This window comes from Caloenas nicobarica, chromosome 11, assembly GCF_036013445.1.
Source record: "Caloenas nicobarica isolate bCalNic1 chromosome 11, bCalNic1.hap1, whole genome shotgun sequence".
NCBI lineage: Eukaryota > Metazoa > Chordata > Aves > Columbiformes > Columbidae > Caloenas > Caloenas nicobarica.
In genome coordinates this window covers 3,125,298-3,147,315 of record NC_088255.1, presented here as the reverse complement: position 1 = coordinate 3,147,315, position 22,018 = coordinate 3,125,298, and the positions used below count along the sequence as shown (strand labels likewise).

The 22,018-nt window shown below is 42.6% G+C and overlaps 1 protein-coding gene across 7 annotated transcripts in view; it reads right to left on the bottom strand.

Moving 5' to 3' along the window:
• The window catches only part of WNK2 (WNK lysine deficient protein kinase 2), a 114,474-nt gene that overhangs the window by 22,333 nt on the left and 70,123 nt on the right, over window positions 1-22,018 (bottom strand). For 4 of the 7 annotated variants that reach the window (XM_065642981.1, XM_065642979.1, XM_065642983.1 and 1 more), the window contains exons 13-26: window positions 20,222-20,521; window positions 17,396-17,445; window positions 15,451-15,616; window positions 15,254-15,370; window positions 14,923-15,090; window positions 14,651-14,696; window positions 13,381-13,497; window positions 11,765-12,912; window positions 10,431-10,503; window positions 8,890-8,945; window positions 8,142-8,812; window positions 6,150-6,364; window positions 3,909-4,124; window positions 2,874-2,972 (exon numbers count right to left, since the gene is read on the bottom strand). In XM_065642981.1, coding sequence (XP_065499053.1) covers window positions 2,874-2,972; window positions 3,909-4,124; window positions 6,150-6,364; window positions 8,142-8,812; window positions 8,890-8,945; window positions 10,431-10,503; window positions 11,765-12,912; window positions 13,381-13,497; window positions 14,651-14,696; window positions 14,923-15,090; window positions 15,254-15,370; window positions 15,451-15,616; window positions 17,396-17,445; window positions 20,222-20,521 — 3,442 coding nt within the window. The remainder of the gene's footprint in view (window positions 1-2,873; window positions 2,973-3,908; window positions 4,125-6,149; window positions 6,365-8,141; window positions 8,813-8,889; window positions 8,946-10,430; window positions 10,504-11,764; window positions 12,913-13,380; window positions 13,498-14,650; window positions 14,697-14,922; window positions 15,091-15,253; window positions 15,371-15,450; window positions 15,617-17,395; window positions 17,446-20,221; window positions 20,522-22,018) is intronic. The other 3 variants (XM_065642984.1, XM_065642982.1, XM_065642985.1) reach the window with 3 other exon arrangements.

Below are 22,018 nucleotides of genomic sequence, written 5' to 3'. Positions count from 1 at the left end.
TTTAAACCTGCTGCCCATTTGCCTGCTCATACACAGTACAGGCCTCACCCTGGAATATCCAAGCTCCTCAAAGGGCTGATTTTCCTTAATCAAGCGTATAGATTCAGAGCATTACTGAAAATCCAGCACAACTTTTCCCAACAGCTCTCCAAGAAACAAACAAAAAACCCCAGGGAAACCTTGACCCGTGGAATAGCCCCGAGGCCCCAAACTGCCCAGCCACGTCCCTGACCCTCACTCGCCATCTGTCCCCAGCGCTTGCTCGCCTCGCTCGAGCGTGCAGAGCCGCAAGCTGGTTTACACCTTATCCGAGTGCCCGGTTTTGCCTGCACCCGGGTCAACTGCAGCCCTTCGGAGGGGAAGGAGCAGGAGCTGGCTGCCATTCCCAGCACCATCATCATCTAGTGCTGTTTCTCCTGAGGCCATGGCTGCTCTGGACACCGGCTGGGTGGAACCCCTGGCTGTCCCTGGGGAACGATTGGGCCACCCGCAGCCACAGAATCCCAGGCTGGTTGGGTTGCAGGGCCCTCTGTAGATCCCCCAGCCCAACCCCTGCTCACGCAGGGTCACCAGAGCAGATCACACAGGTCGGTCCAGGCGGGTTTGAATGTCTCAGAGAAGGAGACTCCACACCCGCTCTGGGCAGCCTGGTCCAGGCTCCGGCACCTCCCAGCAAAGAAGTTTCTCCTCATGTTCAGATGGACCCTCCTGTGCTTCAGTCTGTGCCCGTTGCCCCTCACTCTGTCACTGGGCACCACTGAAAACAGTCTGGTCCATCCTCTTGACACCCCTCCTTGAGCCACTTCTTCACCTCTCCACACGCATACTTCCAACCTGTGGGATTCACCAGGAAAACAAGCTCAAGGAATCTCCTATCCCCATCAAAACCCGCCAGGAACTCAGCTGTGGAGAATGGTCCAGCAACTGAAGCAACAGGCAGCATTGGAACCTGAGCTGCGCCCCCGAGCAGCAGTGATTCGGGATGGGGCAGGGTTAAGCACCCAAAGCTCAGTTCATCTTCTCATCTGACTCAGAAACGGGGGAGTGAAACCTCCTCTCCAAACACCTCGCCCAGAAGAAACAGAGAAGGGAGCATATGGGCTGAGAACAGAAAGCCATTAGTCGTGCCGAGTTATTTAAGCATCGGGAGACTTCGGGAGTCGAAGGATTTACATATTCCCTTGCTTTCATTCACAATATCCATGCACCCAAACATTTTTAATATGCTGGTTTTTAATTGCCATCTCCCAGTTTTTCTGCATCCTATCAAATAGCAATTCTGTGAAAGATAAATGAAACCACTTGTGGGAACTACATGTGCAGAGGAAAAAACTACTGTGTCCATTATAATACCAAATGGGAAAATTTGTGAGCTGAATTCCCCTCAGGTTCTCAAAAAAAAAATCCCTGAATGCAAACTTGGCTCATGACTTCAGTCATTAAAAACTTGCATGATAATAAATTCTGCATGCTGAGCTGTAAACATCAGTTTTCAAGAACCTGAGTGCTTGGAATATGAGGGACCTCAAACAAAACAAAAAGAAAAATAAAGATAATTATTTAAAATATTGTTTATTCATAAAATTAGGAGGCGTGTATTTGAGTGGTCTTGTGCCTTTGATCTGTACCACTTGGATAATGATGAGCAATGTAGAACTCCAATGGGAGATCTGATATTAATGCAGATGAACCGTTACTTAACCAAACATTTTCTCAAGAACATCATTAGCCTTTCTAATGTTATATGTAAGTGGCCTATAGTACCTGTTCAGCACAACATATCTTTATTGTACAAGCAAAATCTGTTTGCCTAAAAAGCAGCATATATGATTGGGTAAAAAAAGTCTTAATTTTTTAATTAAATAGCTTGATATCATTTGGTTGAATTGCCAATTACTTTAGAAGTTATCCAAATAGGGTACAAATAGCAGGTGCACAATTATTTGAAAGAAAAAATACAGGATTCTAGCAATCCATTTCAAAGTATCATCTGAAAATCTGATATTGCCTTTTACTTATTTATGCTTTGATGAACTGCTAATTGACTTCATCTCTGAGGTCACGTAAGGTCATAAGAAAATAAACTGAGTAAAGTGCTTCAGCCAGATCAACTTACACAAAAAAAGTTGATGGTACTCGCCATTGGAGTAACCAGATCTTCCTGCTGCTCATGAGTACATCAGAAATTGCTCACTTAAAGTAATTAAAGTGAATGCATAGGGAAAAGCCCGCCTAGAAAACAGATTTTGAAAGAACTAGCTGGAGCACTATCGTCTCAGCATTTCCACATGCAAAGAGCGGGGAAAAAAATTAAAGAAAACAGAGTGGATATAAACAGTACTGTATATCGTGTTAATACAGCCCTTGTATGGAAGTTATACCCTTCAGTGACCTTCTAGAATTGTATCAGCTTGCTACATGCATGTCTTCATAGTCCAAACATGTGTGAAAGAGACCATTCGTCTACAGAAGGATGGATTTCTTTTTGTTGTCGCTGGAACCGGGACAGCAGACATGTATATTTGCCACATTGCAAATAAAATTACTTCAACATAAATCACAGAGAGTACAAAAGCTTTGATAAGTTCAGGGTAAAATTTACCATAAGGCTATATAATAAATGATGAGATCTTCCACACATGCTTTTGGTGCCCAGGCATGAGCCAAAAGCAGTGCAAAAAAAGCTTTCATATGAAAAATTAATATAAATAAGGTGTGTTCATGAGGATTACTTAAAAGAAAGATAAAAAGAAAGAAAAGATGGCTAAGAAAAAGGGGCATCCTGCCAAACATAGAGATATAAAACATGTAATTGGAAAAAGGGGGTAAAAGAAAGATGGACTGTGATAAAATACAAAAGAACAAATACAAACAGATGGACAAAGACACAGGTCCACTGAGGAATCTGGTACGAGGTTTGCTACTAGATTTATAGGTCACTCTCTCAGACGTTTGGTGGAAAACCGTCCAGCCTGCAAATGAATATAAAGGGAAGAAAACAAAGACACTTATAAAGTACAAGTAGCTGTGATCAGATGTCCTATACCAGTCAAATCAGCTTTGTTAGTTAAACATCCACAACTCCATTTTAACTTTGCCACAGAGGAGTACGTTAATTGATCATACACAAAGGATGCAATAACAGCCGAAGAGAACGGATAGATATTTTGTAGATTAGTTTGGCAGGATGTGCAATGAGAGGAAGGTATTTTAATCATTGTTATAACTTCCAATATGCATGGCAACAAGGTCAGTGAAAGCCTACGGAGGTGTGCAATACAGAGAAGTATCAGAGGTCAGGACTGGGGAATGCAGCCAATCTACAGTCATTTAGCTGGGACTCCAAAGTCATGCACAAAGTTAACCCCTTAGATAAAGGGAACACAACTTGGTGGGTTTTTTTGGTTTTTTGTTTGTTTGTTTTAGGGTTGTTGGTTTTTTCTTTTTTTTTTTTTAGTCTTTTGTCCTCACACTCAAGATGGTTTAGTACTTTATAACAATGAACTCTGGGTCTACCAGTATTAAGTGGCTAAAAACCAGCCTGAAATGAACCAAAGGAAATGATTTTTTGTTTTCCTTTTTCCTCAAAAATCTGTAAGGCAGACTCCAGAAAAGGTGTCAGTATAAAGCCACTGCTAGCAAAAATAAAAGGTATTTCCGTCTTAGAAACTAGAATGCCTTCTTGAGTGTTGACTTTTAATGCTTGGTAAGATAGTTTAACTTTTGCTCTTCAGACAATACTTCAAAGATTTTTTTTTTTAAAGATAAGCCAGTAATTTGGATTGTCAAAGGTTCACGTTCCTATCCCACTAGAAGTGAAATCCACTCTTAAGTTCAAGCATAAGGGAAGCAAATTAATTTTAGCATGTGCTGGAAGACGTGCTGAACAGCTGTGTGAATAAAATCACCTTGGCCAGAGCTGGCGTTCACGTCGGCTCCGTCGGGGCCCAAGCCAGAGCAGATGTCAGAAGACAAAGAGGCTTTGACGGAGCAGGGCTGCTGCGTCTGAACAGCCTTCCCGAAGGTGGCTGAGGCAGGGGACGGTACGGCGGCTGCTTCGGGAGATCCAGGCTGAGTTTTAGTTGTTTCTTTATGGGGTGAGTCTTTAGAGTCTGAAGGATTACCTGAAAGAGCAAACAAAATGCACATAATGGCAAATGCTAGGAAACTACCAGATAAAAACCAGTGGTTAAAAATAATAGTTGACTTGCCACCAAGAGGAACAGCAGTTTACAATCAGAATTTATGGATCGGCTGCACCAGAAAATAATCTACACATACTATTGCTGATCCAGATTCTCCAAGAAGCTTACAGAGTGGGTTCGACTTTTACAGTTTCTTTTCTACGTTTTTGAGAAAGGCTGGAGTTGGGACCGGACAAGTTGCACTGCCAAAATCAAGCAAAAGCTGCAGAAGTGCCTGAGCAGGAGGTGTGAACGCACGGAACAACTGAGCAGAACAGGGAGGTTTGCTCTTACACGTGAAAGGTGAAAGCAAGCAAATGGAGAGGAATAAAAGTTGCTGCAAAGACATAAGGAACTTTTTATTTATAGTTATCTAGGAATAGACAGACACACGTCTATATATAAATATCTGTATCTATATATCTATCTACATCAATAACTAAGGTAAAGAGGCTTTAACATGGGAATAACTTAGTAGTAATTTGTTACACTGATTTATCAGCAAAAGCATTTAACAGTGGAAACAACAATTACATCAGTAACTGTATCAGAACTGCCTGCCCTTGGCCTATGAGAAAGGACCTGGGAAGACCAGAGAATGAGGCATCCATGTGGTCAAGGATGAGGAGACTCAGGCATGAATACAGACTCTCCAAGATAATGTGAACTTTACACAGTGCCTCAAAAAATTAAAAAAGTAACAGAGACAAAATGCATAACGGAAAGCACGCACCCAAGAACAGTCCGACTGAGCAGATTTCTGTTCAAACTGAAGGTGACACAGAAAAGTAATAATGGAAAATTGGGACATTTTATGCAGAAATAAGCTTGAATTGTTTGGACTAGGGTAGCACACCGATATGAGCCAAGAGCCATGAGTGGAGATAGAGACGTGGGGTTTGTGAACAGACAAAGAAAAAAATGGCTGAAGAGAAGCCAAGAACAAACTGGACAAGGAATGGCCCGTGGATTACAGCCATGCCGAGTATCTCATCCCAAGGAAAGGCAGGAAAGCCTCCGCACGCCCAAGCAGCAGTTGAAGAGCTGTAAAGCACTGAACGTTGCTTCAGGTCCTTTAGGCAAGAATACTGAGATTCTCAATGGATCACAGAACGTCTTGCCTCTGAAGAGCTTTGCCCTTCCTATCTCAGTTGAAATCCTTAAGTAAAAGCAAAAAATTTCCAATCCAGTCTGTAATTAAGATTGATGCAATGAAATTCAAAGTGGACCTATAATGCAGTGACTTTGCAAACAAGGGCTACCAGCTTTGAAATACAGCATTAATGCTGGAAGCGCCGCTGCTCCTCTAAAGAACGGCTTGAACTAGCTTGAAGAAAAAAATTTCATATTCTGTTCTACATTTTGCTGAAGAAATCGGTACTGGGTATACCAACATTTTCTAGTTAAATTTTGCCTTTATACTTTCCAAAGAGATAATGACTCTAGACTGTAACTGCTGTTTGAAAAATCCCAAACTACCTCAGATGGTCTAAGTATCTATCACAGTTTTATAACAGATTTTTTACTGCCCATCCTTTTAGGGAGCAAATTAATCCAATCTTATTTATACAGCATCATGTAGGAAAAAGTAAACAACAATAACATACAGCGCATAATCAATAGAGGATAATAGCACCTAAGAGGTGAATACAAACATCAATAAATTGCATTTGGAGAAAGAATAAGAAAATGTAACCAGGCTGTATTCCAAATTGAAGTGGAATATTGTTTCTCTGCCAAGCATTGTAACCGATGCAGAGAAGATACGTATGGTTCAGCACTGGGCAGCTCCAAGAAGCCCGTCCCAAAGGAAACCCAGTTCCAAACGAGTTTGCAGTACACAAGCTTGCATTGCTGTATTAAAGACAAGAAAAATCTGTGCCTTTCCTGCAGTCAATGCCATTACACAGCAGAACCCCAACTGACACAAACAAGGGGTGTATGGAAGGAACCTCGTGTACCTACTTGTGCTTGGTGTTCCACTCCTGAGCTGCTGGACCAGAGGATTTAACAGTTTTCCACCTTTCAATTTATTTTTGCTGGTTCTCCGGCGACGGCTGCTTGGTGGGGCGGAGTGAAGGAAGCCCAGGTTGGGAGGAAGGGGTTTCCCTAACCGCATGTACAGCGCCTCTATCTCGTTCTTCTGCTGAGTCTGAAGTTCTGCGATTTCTTTCATATGCCTAAACGTAAAGAAATTAAGAACTCTGCTAGCAATGTATCTGATAAAGCATTGCATTTTGACAGCATATTTAGTTATTTAAACCAAACAAAACAACCAACCTCCCCCCACACCCTTTGGCTATAAAAAAAATAAACTGCTCAACCAAAAAGTATGTGAAATTATAACAAGCTACTTGGCAAATGCGGTGACTGACTTCTCAGATATTCATTTATAAGACAGAATCCTAGACAGCTAAAAAGATTTTCAACATCCTCAGTAAAACCCATTGATTTTGACATGAGATCTGACAGGAATTCCAGATCATTCCCACGTTTCTCACTTCAAACCAGCGGTTTCTAGAAAGGCATGTACATCAGTTTGAAGGGATTCAACATGAAAAATAGAAGTCCTTAGCAGAACAAAGGACTACGTTATGCCTTAAACATCTAGATTTTGTTACTTTGGGAGGATAAGATAGATGGCTGTGGAAGTCTTATCTTTCCCGAGGTTTTGTGTTTGACTGTGGTTCCAGACACCTTGATCCGTGAAGGCCCCATGGCCTAATTAGGATAATAATTGGAATGATAGAGGTGAACCACCTGTCAGACAACCAATTATCAAAAGAAACCATGAGCCAACAGCTACCCTGACAGGCAAAACAACTCACTTCTGCTCAGTACCATGAACTTTCCCCTAGTTTGAAGACCTCAGACCCATTTCCAGAAGAGTCTTCCTAATTAGCATGAAGAGCAAACAAAGGGAGCAGATGAACCCCCCAACACGTAAATGAACTGGGTTATAAAACGACTCCACGCATGGCTTAGATGTATATGAAGTCTTCAACGCAACCACCCTCCCTCTGTAGGACATCATCACTGGACCAATAACCTGTGGAGTGGTGATATCTTAACTCTCTCTTTTATATCTTAGTTTTCCTTCTTTCTTTTCCTTTTTCTTGAACATATATAAGTAATATCATAAGTTTACTTAAGTTTTGCATTATAGTTACTAATTGTTGCCAAACCACCATTTTTAGAAGGACTTTTGCTCTCAGTGTATTGACAAGTTTTGTGATATTATAATATACTTTTGCCAAGTCGCTAATCACTGTAATTTGTATTCCACCACATGCTTTTAGTAAATTCATAATTGAACTGGACTCCTGGAGTGATTGTCTGTCATTCACTTTGCATCACCAGGCAGAAATACCCAGAGTTAACTCACACCTGATCTCATCTGTTGGGTCAGGGTGCATGTCGTATTCAGAGTTAACTCATCCCTCATCCCATCTGCTGGGGTGGGACAACACCCACCCGCAGGTACGCTAAAACCAGTCTGGGAACAGCCACGGGGCTGTAGCCCTGACAGCCTAAACCAGCCTTGCAGAGAAGGGCACGACGTGAGCGCCATCACAGCTGTCTATGCAGGCAGCCAGATTAATTTCATGCCGCTTTAAATAGTGTCCACATGGGAACCTACCATCACGTACATCATGTGTGCTACTGCTTGCTGCCGCATAGCTGTTCAGTAAGGAAAATGGGCATAGCAGCAGAAACATTTTGAGGTTTAAAAAACTTACTATTGAATTATTCTTCTTGTAAGTGGAACTGTCAAATGAAGTGATGCATAAAAGGGTGTAGTATGACATTTGGGGGCATGTCTTAGTTATGCCTAATTTGCCCAGAACCAGTTTACTCATCACAGCTATGAAAAAAATATTTGTTCCCCGTACACTGTGATGCTGTCTAGGTATCTTAACACAAGCCTCCCTGGCCGTGTTTGCAAACCCAACATACTTTTCTCTCAGGTTCTGCAATTCTTTCTTCATATCTGCGTCTTCAAATTCCGAGTCATTGTCGCTGCTCATGTACGACGACTGTGAGTGGAAAGATGTTATGTTGATGGTAGGAATTTTTGTTCCTTGCCCGTTCGGTGAATCAACTGCTGGTGAGCTAGATTTTCCAGATCTTTGCAGAAAAGCAGCTGCTTTTTTAATTAAGTCGGTGGCCGCGCTACTGCTGGGGGGGGACAGTTGAGCAGCAGCAGCCGGCTGTCGATGGAAAGGCTCATCAGCAGAATCGCTCGAGCCCTGGTCACAGAGAACATCGACAGAAGAGGCCGTCTGCACCCGCCGGACAGCCGTCTTCAGGTCCGGGCTGGAAGGCAGCACATCCAGATAGACGTCTGGGGGTGCCGAGAACCTCAAGCAGTGCGGCGCTGCTAAAGTTAATTCATCTTGCGTGCTGATTACTGAAAACCTGCCAATGGTTTTGGCTGGTGTGCCGCTATCATGAGTTTCAGCCTGTTTTCCATAGGAACCAGAGTCTAGAGAGTCATCCCTTTGAAGGTTATTTATCACCCCATCTGCTGTAGATATCTGCGTTACAGATGGAGTCAGAGTCTCGGCCTTCTCGCTCCTTTTAGAAGTTTCCATCTGTTTAGTTATGCTTGATGATGTAGGTGCAACCTGGAGAAAATAATGGCAATTAATTTTGAAAGTAACTGTAAGAATCATGCATAAAACTGCTCTGAGTTTCCGGTTACCTGAAGGAGGCCTTTTGTTGTAGCAGCAGGAGCTGAAGTGATGCTTGCAGCTGAACCTGTTATACAAGTTGGAAAAAAAAATACATATTCATGATTGAAATGCTTCAGTATAAGAAAAGCCAATGTGTTTATTGTGAAAAACTGAAGTGTGACAAAGTGTAGCACTAAAGAATAATTTAAATATCCAGTCTTCATAATACAGGACCTATAATGCAGGAGGCAATATGGATGACAATATAAAATATCTGCAGGTAGGAACTCCGTTCACTCTATTAATTTGGGGAATTCAAGTAAGAGGAGTGTGGAATTTCATTAGTCAATTGAAAAATTTTGAGCAGAAAAATCAGAAGGTAGATATCTGCACGGTACATTGGGCCTGCATTACTAAGGTATTCATGATGTCTCAAAAAATAAACAACTGCACTCTGATATTCATGCACAGGAAATACTGCAGTTGAGCACAGCTGGACTGGGGTTTCACACCTTTCATTTGACAGGTACCAACAATTAAAAGTGCCCGAAACGAAGTCAAACACCACATTGCTGAAAAAATGGCCACTTGGACCACAGCAGCATGCAAGAAGCAAAATACTAGTGGCAATAATCAAGAGGAGATTATTTCACAAACTGGACACTAGTTTTGAAGTTAAATCAATAAACACAAGCTTTTCAGAAAGCTGCTTTCTTATGGCACATGGCAGAGTGAACATAAGGCAAAAATCTCTCATGTCAGAGTTCCAAAATGGTGAAATACATCACTGCTTGATGGTATCTAAGATACATAAATTTTACTACACAGTGCTACATTCCACTTGCACACTCTTTGTCTGCAGCGAGACAAATGCACGTGGCTGCCCACAGCTTTCCCCTCACACACTGACCCAGAGCGATGCACGATCTACATCCACCAGGCATGAATGATCTACATTGTGCACAAAGCTGTTGTAGCCAGCTTTGCCATGATGACCTCAAAAAAAAAAAAGTATATAAGCCCTCCCAAACCTCACCCATGACAGCAGGAGCAGTTACAGGTTCCTCAGACCTTAACACTTCCCATGACTTACAAGACAGGTAAATGGAGCATGATAAATACCCAGTGTCTTACTCCTCCTATGTTATCACAGAAAGTGCCATTGTATCTAAAGGACTGTTTCCTAGTTCTGTGTGGGGCTTCCTTGAAAAATCTTACAGGTTTCCAGCCAGAGGGGCCACCCTCAATCATGTTATTTTTGTCAACATGTTTTTATGAAACCCAGGAAATCCAAGGGACTTGCTGTTTGGACTTTTTAAGGGCACAGGAAATTTATTATGGGGAATGTAGCCGTCCACGTGAATACCCTACACCACAGACATGTATTACATATTTATGGTTTAAAATCAATCGGCCTTGTGAGGCCATTTCTTTCCAGGAAGCTTGACAGAAGCGAGATGTTTGATATTAGTTAAGTGTCAAATAGGACCAGAAGTGCCTCGCTCTGGCAGAGGACCACGTGCAGGACAGACACATCACTGCATTCATCACTGCAAGGAGCATTCATTACCTTTTCTGCTTGCTGACCCACCTCTTGCTTCTGAGGAATGAGCACTGATGCCGGTGACCTCTGACATTTCAAACTTGCAGTAAAAAGAAAAAAAGAAAAAGAATTTCAGTCTCACACACAAAGTAGAAAGGCTGCTTCTTCCCTCTCACCCCCTCTCTGCCCTGACACTATTGTAGAATATTAAATTTTATAGTGTTTGTGGAGCTGGCCTTCTTGCTTTTCCTTGAACTCCTCCTTTTTTCCCTCCCTTGGAAGAAAAATAGCAGTGGCAGTGTCTCAGAGGGAACTGCAGCCTAAGTTACTAAAAACCAGGCACTGAATTATATATCAGTTTGAGGTTTTGTTCTGGTTTGCTTTTCCAGATAGACTGTAGGTTCTTCATCTGTATGTCTGTCTGCAGAAATTCTAGGTCTCTCTTTACTTACTGGCACAGATTTTAATAGGACAAATTCAAATCACTGGAGAGACATAACACCTTTAATCGAGATCTGCTGTAGAATGTCATTGATCATTATAAACAATATGCTCTAATGAGTTACCCAAGTGCCATCTTTCCTGTAACACAGAGCATCTTTCAAGCCATTGATAGAGCTGACACTACAGGGAACAGCCTCATCCTTGCTAGTGGTGACATAATTATCTCTAGAAATGCTGCTTTTCAAGTAAGATATGCACTGATCTTCTAGCAGAAAGCACTGCAAATCTGTTGAATTTAATAAACTCAGGATTTTATCTGAACGAACATAACACAGGTCCACAGTTGAGACATGGAGTGAATAATGATCCAGACCACCTGCTCCAGCCTTCCTCAGGTGCTTCCCAGAAAAGTCATCTTTGTGGACTTCAGGGGAAGACAACAGAAACCATTACTGGGAGCTGAGCAAGCTTCTACCTAGGGAGTGTCTGCCCTTGGCTGCAGCACTTGAACAAATCAAAGGCTCCTGAAGTGTTTATTTTATTCAGACTGACTTGGAAGGCAGGCATTATAATCATTGCCATTAATTTATATTAAAAAAAAAAATCATACTGAAATGTGATCTTCATCAGAATTTGAATTACTATATCCCTCATGTGTTATACATTTTTAAACTACAAAAAAGTTATCACGTTTCTTGCCTGCTTTAGAAACAAGAGGAGAACAAATTAAGATGATATATCACTTTTAAAGCCAAAGGAAAAATCTGGTTTTCACAACCAAGTGCTTACGCAGAATGAGTCAGAATACATCTGACAAAGTAAAAATTCAGGAGAACTTCCACACTGGAAAGCAGTCAGACAAAAAGATACTCAGGAGCAGAAGTGTCAAATGTTTAGAGAAGCAAGAAGCGTCCTACCACAGGCTCTTTGGTTCTGAGCTCTGTCCTGGTGCTGTCCGTAGCGGCTGGATTTGGGGCTGAGAAGGGCAGAGTCACGGCTGGACTGGCCAGTGTTGGGTAGGGGGAGGTCTCGGATGGGATCAGCGGCACCGACGTGGCCTCAGCAGCAGCTTTCACCTCCTGGCCGGCACCTGCAGCTTTATGGCTTGGTTCTCTCAAATCCAACACCAACGTGGGAACCTGATCTTCGGGAAAAGGCGTCAAGTTAAATTCACTGTCACCCTGTTCCAACGGGGCAGAGGTGTCTGGAGTCCCTGCTGACGCTGAAGAAGTAGGAACGTATTCCTGGTAAAGTAAATTGCGCAATTTCTCATCAAGACTTTTTATCGTGTTGTCAACGAAGTCCACCCTGGGCGGCCCCTCTCCATCGGACTCGGCAGCGCTGGGCTGCAGCAGGGCCATGCCCAGGGCCGCGGGCGGCGCCTGGGGCAGCACCGTGTGCGGCTGGGACGCGGCCGCCACCGCCTGCGTGGGGCTCTGGAGCCGAGAGCCCGCCAGAGCCATCGGGTCGGCCGCGGGGAACGCCTGGCTCAGGAAGGCGTGCGGCGCCGCGCCGTGCGGGCCGACCTCCGGCAGGTGAGGAGGGGCCTGTGCCACGGGCTGTCGCTCCAGCACCACGGCGTCGGGGAGCACGGGCAGTGGGCAGAGCTCCGCCGCCTTCGTGGGAGGTGCCGACTTGTGCGGCGCGACGCTGCAGCAGGCGATCTCCACATCGGGGACACACGTGCCCTCGTCGGCTGGTGGCTGCCGGCGCGGAGGAGCCAGGAGAGCGTCGGGAGGCTCCTCCAGCACGGCGGCATGGGGGACAGGAGCGCCGGGCTGAGCGGCCATCGCGGCCTTCTGCGGGGAATATTCTGGCTGAGCTCCGTTAGCAGCCGCCTGCTCCAGGAGGTTCGGAGCAGATCCCGGTGGTGCCGGAGCGGGGAACTCCGCCTGGCCCAGCGATCCGGCTGAGGATGCCGCAGCAGGAGCTTGTGCCAAGGACAGGGAGACTCCAATGGGGCTGTCACACACGCTGGCTTGTAGGGGAAGCTGCTGGGCAGCTAAGACACCAGGCAGGTCTGCCATCGCAGAGCTCGCCTGCTGGTCATTCGACTGCTTCACGTCTAAAAAGAACCACACATCAGGTTAACTTTTTTTATGAGCCACATAGAACGAACATCACAAAACTTCCTGGTTAGCTACAGTGATAACCACATCCAGCCATAACCCATTAGTGCTTCCCATTGGAAAATGACTGTTATACAAGTCAAATTAGAACCTCAAATTGTAGATTATGTGAAAATATTTCACTGAAAAGACACTGATTATTAGAACAGTGACTAGAACTTCAGCTACCTTGTAGCATTAAGGCAGAGTTAAAATCCTGAGATTTTCCCAAAACTCAAGTAAACATTTCTAATTTGGTTCAATACCAGAAACACACTTAAAATGCATGACTTAAAATGAATAATTTTCTTCCTCTGACTAAATGAAGGGAAACAATCACAACTAAGTCAGGTGAGAACAGAAGAGAGATGAGACTGCAACTTCGGAGAAAAAGAAAAAACCTTTTCTATAAAGTTTGTAAATACCTGGACCTTCAGACTGCTGCGAACTCTGAGGTACCGGTGGAGAAAATTCAGGTGCATCAGTAGTAGGGTTTTCCACAACTGGACATATAATAAACCACCTTTTCCCAGTATGCAAAACTAGAGGTGAAAAGAAAAAAATAAACAAAAGCTTCCATACATTCCAGATCATCTGTCAAAGCCTAGTCTTAATTTCCATGTTCAGAAAGAAACCCAGAACTTCTACAGTATTAGCCAAGATTAAATCAATGGCTCCTAATTTGATTCTCATCCCTTCTGGAAAGGAGACAATGATACCTCCCAATTCTGCCAGTTCTTTGAAAATTTATCTTCAAGTGTTCATACTTTTAGAAGGGTAACAAATATGTACATGAAGGTTTTAAGGGTACTATGGCCAGTTTTCTCAAAATGAAAAATTTGTTAATTTCATAAAATTTATCCAGCTTGTCTTTTCCACATCGGATGTTTTCTAGCTATTATTTCCTTCCACATCTTATCCCAAAGCCTGGCATATGTAAATGGCAAACCAGAACTATACCCACTTTGTAACATTCATTAGTAGAAATGTCATGTTAAAAAAGGTGTACTGAGAAAATTTATGACCTTTACAGGCAAAAAATAAACCAGATCTTTTGAGCAGAAAGTCTAGTTTGGAGGAATACCCGGTTTCTGCACTTGTCAAAAGTAGTTCTAAATCATCCTTCTTCCCTGTAAGCATGGAGCAAACACACAGCACCACACGCAGTAATGAGGATTTTAGGAACACCACTTCCTTCAGCAGAGGTTTTGTTTTCCCCTCCAGCATAGGCCTATACACAGAATAAAGATCCAATTCCCTTCCCGTTTGTCTGTAAAACCCGTAAGATACAATTGTGTTCAGAAGGCCAAGATCCCCTCTGTAATACCAAAGTAGCTGAAAACTTATGGGTGAGAAGTGTCAATTAAATTACCAATGCAAACAATCTTTTAGCTTTCTCTTGCACATGCAGTTCTTGTTGTGAGGAGAGTGTCCTTGCCTGGGTCTGCCTGACCATTCCACTGCTGAGTATCTGCTTGGGTAGTTCAGGGCTTCCCTACACACCCCAAATGTTGGATTATCCAGGTCAGCCCTGTGACCTGCCAGGTTGCTAACAGAGGGACCACTGTTATACCCATATTTCTAGATGTATTTCCATCCACAAGTAACTGGTGGATTTCTTTCTGAATCCAGCAAATTTCTGCATAAGATAAGCTCTAAGGCACTGATGAAGTTTGTATTCAAAGGCACACTTACCATTTTGTTGATACACAGGTGCCTTCATTTGAGACTGCCGCTTCTCCTGTTAAAAACATAAAACCAAATGAATAGAACTAGCTGTCCTGCATCAATGCAAGAGGAGCATTGTTCCAAGGAGTGCTCATATTGTAACCCTTCATGGAGTAAAATAATTATTTTTCTAGCTAAGAAATATATATATATTTCAACACGGGATGTAAAGTTAGTTTATAATAACTGGCTGTTAAAAAAAGCAATCAAAGTAGAAGTCTTTATTTAACATTTCTTACCTCATTCATTTCCAGTCTATTGGTATCTTGCTGGGGACTTGTTCCCTGGTCAGAACTTCGTTCTCCTTCTGTATCTTCACTGAGCATATCTTCTGCTTTATCAATAATATCTTTCATTTGTTCAATAAAGGTCTCTTTCTCACTCTGCAATATGAATTCATTCTCTACCTGTAAGGCCACATCGAAATAAAGAGGAAAACAGTAACATTTTGATTAATGTCCCATTCCACGGCTATGAGAACACTTGGTCAACAAGCGCATGTGAGAATAAGCTGGTTGAAGCAGCTTGGTGCGTTAAGAGACCGTGGGCAGCCATGTCACCACGTCTTACCATGTAAGTAGCAATTTCCTCGGGTGCATCACCATCCAGATCAAACTTAAAAGTCACCATTTTGTGATTGTGTGTTTCAAGCTGGCACTCCACCATCTTATCTCCCGTGTTACAAACCTGCAAAGATTAACAATGGTTATTTCTAGCAAAGCTAAAGGAATCCTGAAGTTACCCTCGGGCTAAGAGGTTGTACTTGCATTTAATATGGTCAGTTTGGGTCTGCTGGACTTCTCCTGGCGTGAACGAGCACGTGTAGATTTCTTATGTTTCTTTGAAGACTTTCCTTCTTGTTTTCCACTTCCTATTGCTCCTTCAAAGCTGTCACTCATCTCTTTACCCGAAGCAACATCTGGACTCATGTAGCTTTGTAAGAGAAAGGAAGAAAAGCCCCAAATCAAACCACCGTCACATACAATGGAGTTACACAGAGGTAAGATACATGACAGACACTGCAAAAAGGCACACGTGCACTTCTTTGGCCCAAGCTGAGCCTGCTACAAAAGATGCTCAGTACCTGAAGTGAACTACAAGTCAGGCATGTAGTCTGGCTATCACACCTAATAAGAAATGATTTATTAACGTTTCTGCTAATACCACAGGGGAAAGTCCCATCGCTACATCCCCTTGACCCCTGCACTTCAGGGATCCTCACAGTCCCTCTCTGAACTGTACAAGTTCCTGGTTTTTAAGGTCCAGTTTTCTCAGCTCCTGGTACAGCATCCCCTAAGACGCTGCCTCTCCTCTCTCTGCAGCTCTCGAGGAGCAGAAATAAGGTTTTATGCCATGAGTTCCCAGATGACCAGCTAGCAACCGTGTGTTATTTTTAGCGGCCAAAACAGTAGCTGCTAACAACCTTATTTGTAATATGACATGTACAGAAAACATCAACATGCAAATAATTTGCAGGGAATTTTCAGAGGTTCATAAAAACCATGTCAGGAAGAACTCTGGAAGGCCATCTGGCCTATTTATTACCCCAAGGTATGATCAGCTCTGTCTAAATCAGTCCTCAGAGGTTCGTGTAAACTGATCTTACAAAGCACCCGTGAGCCCATAACCTTCCTGGGCAATTTATTCCTGAGCTCATTTAGCCAGGCAGGCATAAAAGAATTTCAGTCTAACCTATGGATCTCTTGCTTAAATACAAGGCTTTTATTTCTTGCTCTGTGCTAGTTGCACAGAGCAGCTTATTTCTAGTTCCTTTGCAGCTACCTTGGATATGTAACTTGATGTTCGGAAAGCGAACACATTTTGCGCAGAGGATACCCTCCAGATCACAGCTTTGCTGCCATTGCCAGCCATTTGATTTGGGTGCCATTACTCTCCACTCTACAAAAGCACAACCCAGCTCAGCACTGAGTTATACATACACCTGGAGAAGAGAAACCTCCCTCTGAGACTGTGAGACGTGTCCTGAGAAAGACTCTGTGCCGCTGCTGTCACCACAGGTGGCTTCTCAAACACAATGCTGGAACAGGCACATTAGAGTTTAATAGAAGGCTGAAAATGTCATGTGCCTTTCTGCAACAGACTAGATAGACAAATTTATAACCAGAACTAACCTACAGTCACAAAATTTAGATTTCACTTTCCATTCAGTATTTAAAAGCAGCAAGTTCTTGAGAAAAAGGAGTTCCATTTCAAGGTTGTGGGGTTGCATTGACTTGTGTCAAGCTAACTTTTTTGGTGGTATAGAATGAAAACTAAGTTTGAAAGTTCATAAAATTTAACTCATCTATTCAGGAAAACAGAACAGGCTCACTAAAATCCCAACCCCAAAGCTTTATAACCGATAAAGACGGAGTTTTTATACAGATTCAACGGCATCAAAACTAGGGACTGTACCGCTTCAGTTACCTTAACAAAGAGAAGTTACATGCTGAAGTGAAAACTGTTGTACATATACCAAGGCTGGGATGCAGCACCCAAGCTAAAGAATTAAAAGGGTTGGAGGAGCCACAAGAGGCACACTGCACACAGAACACGTGCAGCTTGCTCCCTAAATGTGCACCCGTCCATCTTCTGCTCAGCTCCTGCTACTGTGCTCTCAGCCACGGCAAAGGCCAGGCCTTGTGAAGAGAGAGAGGAAAACCAGCCTCCAGAAAGAAAACATTTCTTATGCCAAAGAGATTATAGTGATACCTTTCACAGCTCTGTGACAGACTTTGAAGTTTGTCCTGTATTGCCTGCTCCTAAAATGTAAGAAAAAGTCATTTAAGTAAACGCATTACATTGGCAGATGAAAAACACCTTTAAGAAAGCTTTACTGTTGAGACACCAGTAATCCTAAACCATTCTGTTTAACCAATTTGCGGAATTCGGAATAAATGTCCCATTGTACCTTCTCAATGTTACTTCAGTCCAAAGCATCAATATGTGGGCACAGCCACTTTTGAAGGCAGAGCCTCTACTCTGCTAGTTCCCTTCTGCTGTCTCTAAAGCTGAAGATGTGGTGAAAGAAATAAAATAGTTCTCACCACAAAGGAAAAACTTGATAGCCTGACATACCCACATAAAGCCGATATAAAGTATAAGCTAATTTGCTTCATTGCTTTGTGTAGTTTTCCAAAATATGTTAAGCATTTTTGTTGTATTCGACTTATTGTGAAGATTTCTGCAGAAATTACAAATAAAAGATGAAAATTCATCATTTATAAACACGGTCTTCATCTCATGTCATCTTGCTCTCTACAAAACCAGAATTTTCCATAAAAGCTTCCCTCTTCACTGGTTGCAATGCTAGGATAGACATCGATAGCATGACTTTTGCATCGGGTAGACCAGTTTTCACAGAATTTGTGACGATGACACTACTGATGCTACTGTAATGAACTTCCATATATATACGCACAGAGACACGCACACACGTAACTCTGTAGGTATATACACACACCTTGAATATATTCATAAATATACATATAAATATATAATTATATTTACAAACATTCATCGATAAAATCCTCCCACAGACACGCAGCTAGAAACAAGCCCCCCAGCTGTCCTTGCTACATCTTAATACAAAAGGGTTGGTAGGCTGGAGCTCAAAGCTCAGCAGATAACCAGTCACCCCCACTCGCTGCTTATCATGCCACACATAAGCCACACCAAGCTCGACTGCAGTTTCAGTAAAACTGCAAAATTAATGAACAGTGAGAACACAGACATAATGTATCTGAATTTTAGTAATGCACTTGGTCAACTGCCTTCCAACATCGCATTTGCCTGATCAGATCAGGCTGGTTTGGATGCAGGTACTGCCACACACTTCAACAAAAGAGAGAGATAAGAGTTATAGCAGAGTAGCAACAAAACGCAGTGTTTTGAGTATATATCAATATGAAACTCCTCTCACACCTGAGAAAACCTTAGCAATTTATGTCATAAAATCAGCGCATTGATCGATTTGACCATCCTATGATACTGGATTAATTCCTTAGATTAAAAGACAGAAGTGAGTTAATGTACAGGTGAAATGTGAGAATGAAGTTAGCAAAACAGTGTCTAAATGTTCCTAAGGATATGATAAAGTGACAGGATAGACATATGCCTCAGTAGGCATGGATTTTTTGGGTAATATAAGACAACTTGTACCCCCCATATCACACTGCACAACAAAGGTTATTCTTATTTCCAGAATCTCTAATGGGATGGATCCTGCATTGAAGGCTGTAGCGTTGGCATCAGCGTTGATTCTGACATGAGCTGCACATCCAGAAAAAAAGGCCGTTGGAGGAGAAATATCTGGAGTGAGGGACATGCCTGACACAGGCTTTACTGGGGGGATTCTGCAGGTTCTACCGTTGCTGCTATATCTACACTAGAGGACACAGAAATTCGGCAGGAAACGTCCTCCATCACAGCATGAATAGTTTTTTGACAAGAATTCAACTGCCACGAGAAGGAAAAGCAAAATACAGAACTAGAATCTAGTTCTAATGTCAGCACCGTCCTTACTGAACATCTTGAAGAGGAGTTCAGTTGTCCCTCTACTGAAATTCATAGCCTGTACTGTGTTGTAAAGGCATGCGGCACATGCATCAAAACATGTGTAAAAAGAGATTTAGCTTGAAAAGCTGGAAATTGTTACTTTGGGAGGAAAGGTAGCTCAGAACAGAGAGCCACAAAAGGAGCAATCCTGAAAGCAGAATTGCTGAAGGGCATTTCCATTCAAGGGGGAAGAACGCATTAGTCTCTTTTACTGAAATCTAGTACAGATGCCAAAACCTTTGTTTTGCTTTGTTTATGGATATCTACTAAAGAGCTGAGGAGAAGGAAACATTCTGTGACATTCTGTCAAGGCTGAAGGTTAAACAATTATGGGAGTGGAAAGAAAAGTCAAAATAGCAGACAGAAGGAGCTGACAGTTTTATAAAGAAAACAATAAAATGTATCTCACTTATATGACCACTGAGAATTGGGAATGCCTATGAAAATCTGAGGAAACAAAAATCCCAGTGCTAGACTAGAACTCAGGCAGTCCAGGAGGACAGAAGACTAAATGAAATGGGAATAAGGCTCAAGCTGAGGAGCATGAGGAGCTTTTACATAGTGAAGAATCAGATTATGAAACAGTTTCTTAAGGCAAATGATGGTTGGTTGCACAAGTGCTCAAGACTTTTAAAACAAGACTGGACAAAATATGGATGAAACTCCACAGAACAGTTTCTTACTGACCCACAGCACTTAAAGTAATTTCTATCCCTATGTTTGTTCTCAGCTACAGACAAAGAGGCACTTAGTCCTGCTGCCTCATTACTTGAAGGAGACATTTCACAAGTCACAAATGCAGTTTCCAGCTTCATTTGCAATAGCCAATTATTTGCTGACCCAGAGTTGCCGGCACTTCGGACAAGTGGCTCTATATGGTGAGAGGGGATAATGGGCTTATTTCACAAGGGAGATTATTTCACAAAGGAGTAAGTAAGAAGGCTGAAGGTGAGGCTGGTGAGTTAGAGGAAATGGCTCTACCTCTTGAGATGTCTCTGGCCCCGGCGGCAGAGCTGAGCAGGGCGCTGGGAGCTGCGGAGCCAGCGGCTGGGGCAGGTCGGGCTGGGGCTGCAGCAGAGGCGGACCGGGATCCGCGGGGACGGGCGGGCTGGCCACGGCGAGGCTGCTGTGGAGCTGGGCCAGGCCCTCAGGAGCGACGCGGGCGGGCAGGAGGTCAGGCTGCAACTGCAAAGGTGGTGACATGACCATGGAAGGCTGCACGGGCAGCACAGGCACCGGGCCTCCAGCTTCCAAAGTGAATTGAGCGTGTCCCGGCATCTGCTGCAACACAGACAGCTGTTAGAACAAAGCCTGCTCAGAGCGCTCACCGCTTACATGACAAGGCACTGAAGTCACCAGAGTTCACGGAAAAAGAATTATAATTCCATGGTGAGACTGTAGTGTGTGGTCTCTGCGTGGAAAGGTAACTACACAAGGGTTTAAACTTGCTTTGAAACGACTAAATAAAAATCCAGCGATTCTTCCCATGTAATTATGACAATGTGTATATTGCTCAGGTACCATTTAATTTGTAGAAACAAAGCCATACTTTGCTAAGAAATTAAAATCCTAGATTATGAATTCACTGTCCTGAATAGTTTGCTCTGCTTTCAACAAGCATACCACAATGTCCATGCAGGGAAAAATGTACTGGACCCATAATCTAAATTAGGATCTTTTTAAAAATCTATTTTATACATAGAACCAGTAGCTGGTATAGACCACACAAGTAACTCTTTTACTGAATATACACCAGTGTCTCAGGGAAGACATGTTTTCCATTTAGTTTAAACGCTTCAGACACAACTTAGCTCCTGACACACTAAGCACCAAGGCTCCAATCCTGTTGTGTCTCGCACACAAGAGGAAGTTTCACTTATCTCTGTGGATTTCTTCAGCATATTAAAATAACCTGTGTGCGTAAGCACTTTGTGGGAACCGGACCGGTGCGATTAGATGCCAGCTACCTTAGAGACCACGTTGTTATTCTGCATAACAGTTCTTTTGAGTTGTACATTTAAGAACAGAACATTCTCCTTTTAGGTACATCATGTATTTTTCCAAGGGGACTGAACTTGTGGGAAGAGAAAAAAGAAAAGAAAAATATGGAAGAAAAAAGGCTTTTTAGTACTAGGTAAAACGCTGGCTAATTCTTTACTTTTTTTAAAGTATCATCACCTAGAGGTTCAGACTACTTGGAAAAGATATTTTTTTAAAAAAAATATCAAAGGTCAGATGAGAACTAGGCCACACAATTTTGTTACGGCTTGCTCTCTGCTGATTCTGGATACGAATCAAAATTATTATTCTGCGTTTTCATGTAGATAAAAATAAGATGCAGTGTGCTTTACAACATAACAGTTACACAACTGCTTAAGAGGAGGTTGTTAGAATAGCAACTGTGGTGTACATTGCAAAAGAGCGGTGTTGGTTTTTTTTTTTTTCAGTTGTATATAACTACAATAATTCACAAAATGTTCCAATGTATAATTTACCTGGGCAAAACTGAACTCAGAGGTGCTAAAAGTCAGCTGCCAAAACAGCAGTGCACTGGAAAGCCTTTATTTACTGAAATACCTCTCCATTAAAAGTACTTTAAAACATAGAAGGTATTTTTGAATATTCATCTGCACTTGTCCATTTTATTTCTAATGGCTTTTTTTTAATCCTAAAAATTACTATGCAATTCTCCCATACGTATTTGATAGATAATGACCGTGTCAGGACTGTTTGGGAGTTATCAGTTACCCAGTTCTGGTGTTTGCTGTGCTTGGTGGG